The sequence below is a fragment of the Lampetra fluviatilis genome, unplaced genomic scaffold, assembly GCF_964198595.1.
Source record: "Lampetra fluviatilis unplaced genomic scaffold, kcLamFluv1.1 SCAFFOLD_867, whole genome shotgun sequence".
In the NCBI taxonomy this organism is placed as follows: domain Eukaryota; kingdom Metazoa; phylum Chordata; class Hyperoartia; order Petromyzontiformes; family Petromyzontidae; genus Lampetra; species Lampetra fluviatilis.
Genome location: NW_027621147.1, coordinates 1,999 through 12,500, shown reverse-complemented (window position 1 = coordinate 12,500; position 10,502 = coordinate 1,999). Strand labels below are relative to the sequence as shown.

The window sequence follows — 10,502 nt, the reverse complement described above, 5'->3', positions numbered from 1 at the left end:
CCCGCGAACGGGGACGACTCAGAGTCGATCTTTCAGGATCCTCGCTCAGCTGACAGGCACCGAGTCGCGTGAGTCACTCACTCAGTCACTCAGTCAGTCAGTCACTCAGTCAGTTAGTCAGTTAGTTAGTTAGTCAGTCAGTCACTCAATCATCCACTCACTCATCCACTCACTCAGTCAGTCACTCACCCACTCACTCAGTCAGCCACTCACTCAGTCAGTCACTCAGTAAGTCAGTCACTGGTTGACACCCAGGACTGGAACCCGCGAACGGGGACGACTCAGAGTCGATCTTTCAGGATCCTCGCTCAGCTGACAGGCACCGAGTCGCGTGAGTCACTCACTCAGTCACTCAGTCAGTTAGTCAGTTAGTTAGTTAGTCAGTCAGTCACTCAATCATCCACTCACTCATCCACTCACTCAGTCAGTCACTCACCCACTCACTCAGTCAGCCACTCACTCAGTCAGTCACTCAGTAAGTCAGTCACTGGTGGACACCCAGCACTGGAACCCGCGAACGGGGACGACTCAGAGTCGATCTTTCAGGATCCTCGCTCAGCTGACAGGCACCGAGTCGCGTGAGTCACTCACTCAGTCACTCAGTCACTCAGTCACTCAGTCAGTTAGTTAGTTAGTCGGTCACTCAATCATCCACTCACTCATCCACTCATCCATTCACTCAGTCACTCACTCAATCACTCACTCAGCCACTCACTCAGTCAGTCACTCACCCACTCACTCAGTCAGTCACTCAGTCAGTCAGTCAGTCACTCAGTCAGTTAGTCAGTTAGTTAGTTAGTTAGTCAATCACTCACTCAGCCACTCACTCAGTCAGTCACTCACCCACTCACTCAGTCAGTCACTCACCCACTCACTCAGTCAGTCACTCACCCACTCACTCAGTCAGTCACTCACTCAGTCACTCAGTCAGTCAATCACTCAGTCAGACACTTAGTGACTCAGTAAGTCACTCACTCACTCAGTCAGTCACTCAGTCAGTCACTCAGTCACTCACTCACTCAGTCACTCACTCAGTCAGTCACTCAACCAGTCAGTTAGTTAGTTAGTCAGTCAGTCACTCACTCACTCTATCATCCACTCACTCATCCACTCATCCATTCACTCAGTCACTCACTCAGCCACTCACTCAGTCAGTCACTCACTCAGTCACTCAGTCAGTCAGTCACTCAGTCAGTCACTCACTCAATCACCCACCCACTCACTCACTTTCTTTCCACCGCAGTTGGATCGCCAGAAGAGGAAGACTCCCACAAGAAAGCGAGGTGATTGAGTGAGTGAGTGAGTGGGTGAGTGAGTGAGTGGGTGATTGAGTGAGTGAGTGAGTGGGTGAGTGAGTGAGTGAGTGGGTGAGTGAGTGAGTGGGTGAGTGAGTGAGTGAGTGAGTGGGTGAGTGAGTGAGTGATTGAGTGAGTGAGTGAGTGGGGTGGGTGGGTGAGTGAGTGAGTGAGTGGGTGAGTGAGTGAGTGGGTGAGTGAGTGAGTGAGTGATTGAGTGAGTGAGTGAGTGGGTGAGTGAGTGAGTGGGTGAGTGAGTGAGTGAGTGAGTGGGTGGGTGAGTGGGTGGGTGAGTGGGTGGGTGGGTGGGTGAGTGGGTGGGTGGGTGAGTGAGTGAGTGAGTGGGTGAGTGAGTGAGTGAGTGAGTGGGTGAGGTGAGTGAGTGAGTGGGTGGGTGAGTGGGTGGGTGAGTGGGTGGGTGGGTGGGTGAGTGAGTGAGTGGGTGAGTGAGTGAGTGAGTGGGTGAGTGAGTGGGTGAGTGAGTGGGTGAGTGAGTGAGTGAGTGGGTGAGTGGGTGAATGGGTGAGTGAGTGGGTGAGTGAGTGAGTGAGTGAGTGGGTGGGTGAGTGAGTGAGTGGGTGAGTGAGTGAGTGAGTGGGTGAGTGAGTGGGTGGGTGAGTGGGTGAGTGAGTGAGTGAGTGGGTGAGTGGGTGAATGGGTGAGTGAGTGGGTGAGTGAGTGAGTGGGTGGGTGAGTGAGTGAGTGGGTGAGTGAGTGAGTGAGTGGGTGAGTGAGTGAGTGAGTGGGTGAGTGAGTGAGTGAGTGGGTGGGTGAGTGAGTGAGTGAGTGGGTGGGTGGGTGGGTGAGTGAGTGAGTGGGTGGGTGAGTGGGTCGGTGAGTGAGTGGGTGCGTGGGTGGGTGAGTGGGTGAGTGAGTGGGTGGGTGAGTGAGTGAGTGGGTGAGTGAGTGAGTGAGTGGGTGGGTGAGTGAGTGGGTTAGTGAGTGAGTGGGTGGGTGGGTGAGTTAGTGGGTGGGTGAGTGGGTGAGTGGGTAAGTGAGTGAGTGGGTGAGTGGGTGGGTGGGTGAGTGGGTGGGTGAGTGGGTGGGTGAGTGGTTGGGTGGGTTGGTGAGTGGGTGGGTGAGTGAGTGAGTGGGTGGGTGGGTGGGTGAGTGGGTGGGTGGGTGGGTGAGTGGGTAAGTGAGTGAGTGGGTGAGTGGGTGGGTGAGTGGGTGGGTGAGTGGGTGGGTGAGTGGGTGGGTGAGTGAGTGGGTGGGTGGGTGGGTGAGTGGGTGAGTGGGTGAGTGGGAGAGTGGGTAGGTGAGTGAGTGGGTGGGTGGGTGGGTGAGTGGGTGGGTGAGTGAGTGAGTGAGTGAGTGGGTGGGTGGGTGGGTGGGTGAGTGGGTGGGTGGGTGAGTGGGTGGGTGAGTGGGAGAGTGGATAGGTGAGTGAGTGGGTGGGTGGGTGGGTGAGTGGGTGGGTGAGTGAGTGAGTGAGTGAGTGGGTGGGTGGGTGGGTGAGTGGGTGGGTGAGTGAGTGGGTGGATGGGTGGGTGGGTGGGTGAGTGAGTGAGTGAGTGGGTGGGTGGGTGAGTGGGTGAGTGAGTGAGTGAGTGAGTGGGTGGGTGGGTGGGTGAGTGGGTGGGTGAGTGGGTGAGTGAGTGGGTGAGTGGGTGGGTGAGTGAGTGGGTGGGTGAGTGGGTGGGTGGGTGAGTGGGTGAGTGAGTGGGTGGGTGGGTGGGTGAGTGAGTGGGTGGGTGGGTGGGTGAGTGGGTGGGTGGGTGGGTGGGTGAGTGGGTGAGTGGGTGGGTGAGTGGGTGGGTGGGTGGGTGAGTGGGTGGGTGGGTGAGTGGGTGAGTGAATGACTGAGTGACTAAGTGAGTGAGTGAGTGGGTGAGTGAGTGACTGACTGAGTGGGTGAGTGACTGACTGAGTGAGTGACTGACTGAGTGGGTGAGTGAGTGACTGACTGAGTGACTGAGTGGGTGAGTGACTGGGTGAGTGAGTGACTGACTGAGTAACTGACTGAGTGACTGAGTGAGTGACTGAGTGACTGAGTGACTGAGTGAGTGACCTGAGTTGACTGACTGACTGAGTGACTGAGTGACTGACTGACTGAGTGACTGAGTGACTGACTGACTGAGTGACTGACTAAGTGACTGACTGACTGAGTGACTGACTGAGTGACTGACTGACTGAGTGACTTACTGAGTGACTGACTGAGTGACTGAGTAACTGACTGACTGAGTGACTGACTGAGTGACTGACTGACTGAGTGACTGAGTGACTGACTGACTGAGTGACTGACTAAGTGACTGACTGACTGAGTGACTGACTGAGTGACTGACTGAGTGACTTACTGAGTGACTGACTGAGTGACTGAGTAACTGACTGACTGAGTGAGTGACTGAGTGACTGATTGAGTGACTGACTGACTGAGTGAGTGACTGAGTAACTGACTGACTGAGTGACTGAGTGACTGACTGAGTGCCTGACTGAGTGAGTGACTGACTGAGTGACTGACTGAGTGACTGAGTGACTGACTGAGTGACTGACCTGAGTGACTGACTGACTGAGTGACTGACTGAGTGACTGACTAACTGACTGAGTGGGTGAGTAATTGGTGAGTGTCTCACCTCCTCTCCTCCACAGGGATCGTTTTTGAGTCTCAGATTCAGGGTGAGCGCTACGCCCGACTCAGAGACTGGCACCATCAGCTGTCAGCTCGCAACCTCAACATCTAGCAACTACACACATAGACACACACACACAGAGACACACACACACACAGACACACACACACACAGACACACACACATAGACACACACACAGACACACACACAGAGACACACACACACAGACACACAGACACACACAGACACACACACACACAGACACACACACACACAGAGACACACACACATACACACACACACAGACACACAGACACACACAGACACACACACACAGACACACACACACACACACAGACACACACACAGACACACACACACACACAGACACACACACACAGACACACACACACAGAGAGACTGGCACCATCAGCTGTCAGCTCGCAACCTCAACATCTAGCAACTACACACATAGACACACACACACAGAGACACACACACAGACACACACACACACAGACACACACACAGACACATACACACACACAGACACACACACACACACAGACACATACACACACACAGACACACACACACACACAGACACAGACTCACACACAGTGACACACACACACACACAGACACACACACACACACAGACACACAGTGACACACACACACACAGACACACACACAGTGACACACACACACACAGACACACACACAGACACACACACACACACACAGACACACACACAGACACACACACACACACAGACACACACACAGACACATACACACACACAGACACACACACAGACACACACACACACAGACACACACACACACAGACACACACACACACAGACACATACAGAGACACACACACACAGTGACACACACACACACACAGTGACACACACACAGACACACACACAGACACACACACAGACACACACACAACTACACACAGACACACACACAGACACACACACACAACTACACACAGACGACACACACAGACACACACACACAACTACACAACAACTACCACACCAACACCACACACAGCCCCAACCACACAACAACAACAACAACTACAACAACAACAACAACTACAACAACAACAACAACTCCACACGAGTTGAGAGCAACTCCGGGCTCTGTCCACTGCTGGATGGATGTCGCTGTGGTGGGGGGGGGGGGGGGTCTCTAGCCCCTCCCCCCACCCTAAGCCCCTCCCCCACCCTAAGCCCCTCCCCCTAAGCCCCTCCCCCACCCTAAGCCCCTCCCCCTAAGCCCCTCCCCCACCCTAAGCCCCCTCCCCCCTAAGCCCCTCCCCCTAAGCCCCTCCCCCACCCTAAGCCCCTCCCCCTAAGCCCCTCCCCCACCCTAAGCCCCTCCCCTCTAAGCCCCTCCCCCACCCTAAGCCCCTCCTCCCTAAGCCCCTCCCCCACCCTAAGCCCCTCCTCCCTAAGCCCTCCCCCCACCCTAAGCCCCTCCCCTCTAAGCCCCTCCCTCACCCTAAGCCCCTCCCCCTAAAGCCCCTCCCCTCTAAGCCCCCCACCCTAAGCCCCTCCCCCCTAAGCCCCTCCCCCACCCTAAGCCCCTCCTCCCTAAGCCCCTCCCCCCACCCTAAGCTCCTCCCCCCTAAGCCCCTTCCCCCACCCTAAGCCCCTCCCCCTCCCCGTCTCTTTGCGGAATGTTAATTGCGTCACGTGGCGAGCCGTGACGTCACACGGTGATGGTGGTGATGATGGTGATGTTGATGGTGGTGATGCCAATAAAAAAAACGAGTGAGACATCTGACTATCTGTGTCAATATAACAACACCCCTATAGCAACACCCCTATAACAATAGCCCTATAGCAATAGCCTTATAACAATAGTCATATAACAATAGCCCTATAACAAGTCATATAACAATAGCCCTATAACACTAGTCATATAACAATAGCCCTATAACAATAGTCATATAACAATAGCCCTATAACAATAGTCATATAACAATAGCCCTATAACAAGTCATATAACAATAGCCCTATAACACTAGTCATATGACAATAGCCCTACAACAATAGTCATATAACAAGTCATAACAATAGCTCTATAACAATAGTCATATAACAATAGCCCTATAACACTAGTCATATAACAATAGCCCTACAACAATAGTCATATAACAAGTCATAACAATAGCCCTATAACAATAGTAATATAACAATAGCCCCATAACAATAGTCATATAACAATAGCCCTATAACAATAGTCATATAACAATAGTCATATAACAATAGCCCTATAACAATAGCCCTATAACAATAGTAATATAACAATAGCCCTATAACAATAGTCATATAACAATAGCCCTATAACAATAGTCATATAACAATAGCCCTATAACAATAGCCCCATGGCAACCACCCCCAACCGCCCCCCCCCCACACCACCTCGAGCTGTCCCCATGGCAACCACCCCCAACCGCCCCCCCCCCGTGAGATGTTGCCAAGGCAACATCCCCCCCATGACCATATAAGGAGCGAAGAGACGCCCCCCCCCCCACCACCTCGAGCTGTCCCCATGGCAACCACCCCCAACCGACCCTCATGACCATATAAGGAGCGAAGAGAAGCCCCCCCCCCACACACCTCGAGCTGTCCCCATGGCAACCACCCCCAACCGACCCTCATGACCATATAAGGAGCGAAGAGAAGCCCCCCCCCACACACCACCTCGAGCTGTCCCCATGGCAACCACCCCCAACCGACCCTCATGACCATATAAGGAGCGAAGAGACGCCCCCCCCCCACACCACCACCTCGAATAAGGAGCGAAGAGACGCCCCCCCCCCACACCACCTCGAGCTGTCCCCATGGCAACCACCCCAACCGACCCTCATGACCATATAAGGAGCGAAGAGAAGCCCCCCCCACACCACCTCGAGCTGTCCCCATGGCAACCACCCCCAACCGACCCTCATGACCATATAAGGAGCGAAGAGACGCCCCCCCCCACACCACCTCGAGCTGTCCCCATGGCAACCACCCCCAACCGCCCCCCATGACCATATAAGGAGCGAAGAGAAGCCCCCCCCACACCACCTCGAGCTGTTCCCATGGCAACCACCCCCAACCGACCCTCATGACCATATAAGGAGCGAAGAGACGCCCCCCCCCCCACACCACCTCGAGCTGTCCCCATGGCAACCACCCCGAACCGACCCTCATGACCATATAAGGAGCGAAGAGACGCCCCCCCCCACACCACCTCGAGCTGTCCCCATGGCAACCACCCCCAACCGACCCTCATGACCATATAAGGAGCGAAGAGACGCCCCCCCCCCACACCACCTCGAGCTGTCCCCATGGCAACCACCCCGAACCGACCCTCATGACCATATAAGGAGCGAAGAGACGCCCCCCCCCCACACCACCTCGAGCTGTCCCCATGGCAACCACCCCCAACCGCCCCCCCATGACCATATAAGGGAGGAAGAGAAGCCCCCCCCCCACCACCTCGAGCTGTTCCCATGGCAAACCACCCCCAACCGACCCTCATGACCGTATAAGGGCATGGGGGGGGGCTGCACTGCCCACGACCCCGCCCCACGTGTCTTGCATCATCAAACCCGTGCCCATATAAGGAGCGGAGAGGACACTACAATTCACTTAGTCACTCAGTCAGTCACGTTAGTCAGTCACTTAGTTAGTCATTCAGTTAGTTAGTCAGTTAGTCAGTCACTTAGTTAGTCAGTCAGTCACTCACTCAGTTAGTCAGTCACTCACTCAGCAAGTCAGTCACTCAGTCAGTTAGTCAGTTTCACATTCAGCCACTCACCCACCAACTCACCCGCCCGCTCACCCACCCACCAACTCACCCAGCCGCTCACCCACTCACCAACACACTCACCCACCAACTCACCCGCCCGCTCACCCACCCACCAACTCACTCAGCCACCCACCCACTCACCAACACACTCACCCACCAACTCACCCGCCCACCCACCAACTCACCCACCCACCAACTCACCCCACCCATCAACTCACCCGCCCACCCACCAACTCACTCACCCACACACCAACTCACTCACCCACCCACCAACTCACGCAGCCGCTCACTCACCCAGCCGCTCACCCACCCACCCACCAACTCACTCAGCCACCCACCCACTCACCAACACACTCACCCACCAACTCACCCGCCCACCCACCAACTCACCCCGCCCACCCACCAACTCACCCACTCACCCACCAACTCACTCACTCACCCACCCACCAACTCACTCACCCACCAACTCACTCACCCACCCACCAACTCACTCACCCACCCACCAACTCACTCACCCACCCACCAACTCACTCACCCACCCACCAACTCACTCACTCACCCACCCACCAACTCACCCACCCACTCACCCACCCACCAACTCACCCACCCATCAACTCACCCACCCACCCACCAACTCACTCACACCCACCCACCAACTCACTCACCCACCCACCAACTCACCCACCCACCAACTCACCCACCCACCAACTCACCCACCCACTCACCCACCCCACCAACTCACCCACCAACTCACCCACCCACCAACTCACTCACCCACCCACCAACGCACTCACCCACCCACCAACTCACTCACCCACCCACCAACTCACCCACCCACCCACCAACTCACCCCACCCACCAACTCACCCACCCACCAACTCACCCACTCACCCACCCATCAACTCACCCGCCCCCCACCCACCCACCCACCACCACCACCCACCCCCACCACCCACCCCCCACCCACCACTCACCCACTCACTCTCCCACCAACTCACCCACCCACCCACCAACTCACCACTCACCCACCCACCAACTCACTCACCCACCCACCAACTCACCCACCACCCACCCACCAACTCACCCACTCACTCTCCACCAACTCACCCCCCACCCATCAACTCACCCGCCCACCCACCAACTCACTCACCCACCCACCAACTCACTCACCAACCCACCAACTCACCCACCCATCAACTCACTCACCCACACACCAACTCACCCACCCACCCACCAACTCACCCCACTCACCCACCCACCAACTCACCCACTCACCCACCCACCAACTCACCCACTCACCCACCCATCAACTCACCCGCCCACCCACCAACTCACTCACCCACCCATCAACTCACCCACCCACCAACTCACTCACCCACCCACCAACTCACTCACCCACCCACCAACTCACCCACTCACCCCACCAACTCACCCACTCACCCACCAACTCACTCACCCACCCACCAACTCACTCACCCACCCACCAACTCACCCACCCACCCACCCACCAACTCACCCACTCACTCTCCCACCAACTCACCCACCCACCCATCAACTCACCCGCCCACCCACCAACTCACTCACCCACCCACCAACTCACTCACCAACCCACCAACTCACCCACCCACCAACTCACTCACCCACACACCAACTCACTCACCCACCCACCAACTCACTCACCCACCCACCAACTCACCCACCCACCCACCAACTCACTCACCCACCACCACTCACCCACCACCCACCCACCCACCAACTCACTCACCCACCACCAACTCACCCACTCACCCACCCATCAACTCACTCACCCACACACCAACTCACTCACTCACCCACCCCACCAACTCACCCACCCACCCACCCACCAACTCACCCACTCACTCTCCCACCAACTCACCCACCCACCAACTCACCCACTCACCCCACCCACCAACTCAGCCACTCACCCACACACCCACCCACCCACCCACCAACTCACCCACCCACCCACCAACTCACTCACCCACCCACCAACTCACCCACCCACCAACTCACCCACCCACCAACTCACCCACCCACTCACCCACCCACCAACTCACCCACCAACTCACCCACCCACCAACTCACTCACCCACCCACCAACGCACTCACCCACCCACCAACTCACTCACCCACCCACCAACTCACCCACCCACCCACCAACTCACCCACCCACCAACTCACCCACCCACCAACTCACCCACTCACCCACCCATCAACTCACACCGCCCACCCGCCAACTCACTCACCCACCCACCAACTCACCCACACCACCAACTCACTCACCCACCCACCAACTCACCCACCCACCAACCTCACCCACCCACCAACTCACTCACCCACCCACCAACTCACTCACCCACCCACCCACCAACTAACCCACCCACTCACCCACCCATCAACTCACCCGCCCACACCCACCAACTCACTCACCCACCCACCAACTCACACACCAACCCACCAACTCACCCACCCATCAACTCACTCACCCACACACCAACTCACCCACCCACCACCAACTCACCCACTCACACCCACCCACCAACTCACCACTCCACCCACCAACTCACCCACTCACCCACCATCCACTCCACGCACCCCACCAACTCACCTACCACCCACCACCAACTCACCCACCCACCAACTCACTCACCCACCCACCAACTCACTCCACCCACCAACTCACTCACCCACACCCACCCAACTCACTCACCCACCCACCAACCACTCACTCACCCACCCACCAACTCACCTCACCCACCCACCAACTCACTCACCACTCACTCCTCC

General features: G+C 56.5%; 1 protein-coding gene across 1 annotated transcript in view; it reads left to right on the top strand.

The window, feature by feature from the left end:
* Positions 1-4,524, top strand: part of LOC144954856 (PDZ and LIM domain protein 7-like) — a 30,793-nt gene extending 26,269 nt beyond the window's left edge. Inside the window, exons 5-6 of the mRNA XM_078885254.1 lie at positions 1-68; positions 3,885-4,524. The exon at positions 1-68 is cut by the window's left edge and continues 75 nt beyond it. Of these exons, the coding sequence (XP_078741380.1) occupies positions 1-68; positions 3,885-3,976 (160 nt within the window). The 3' untranslated portion in view covers positions 3,977-4,524. The remainder of the gene's footprint in view (positions 69-3,884) is intronic.
* Positions 4,525-10,502: the final 5,978 nt, after the last annotated feature.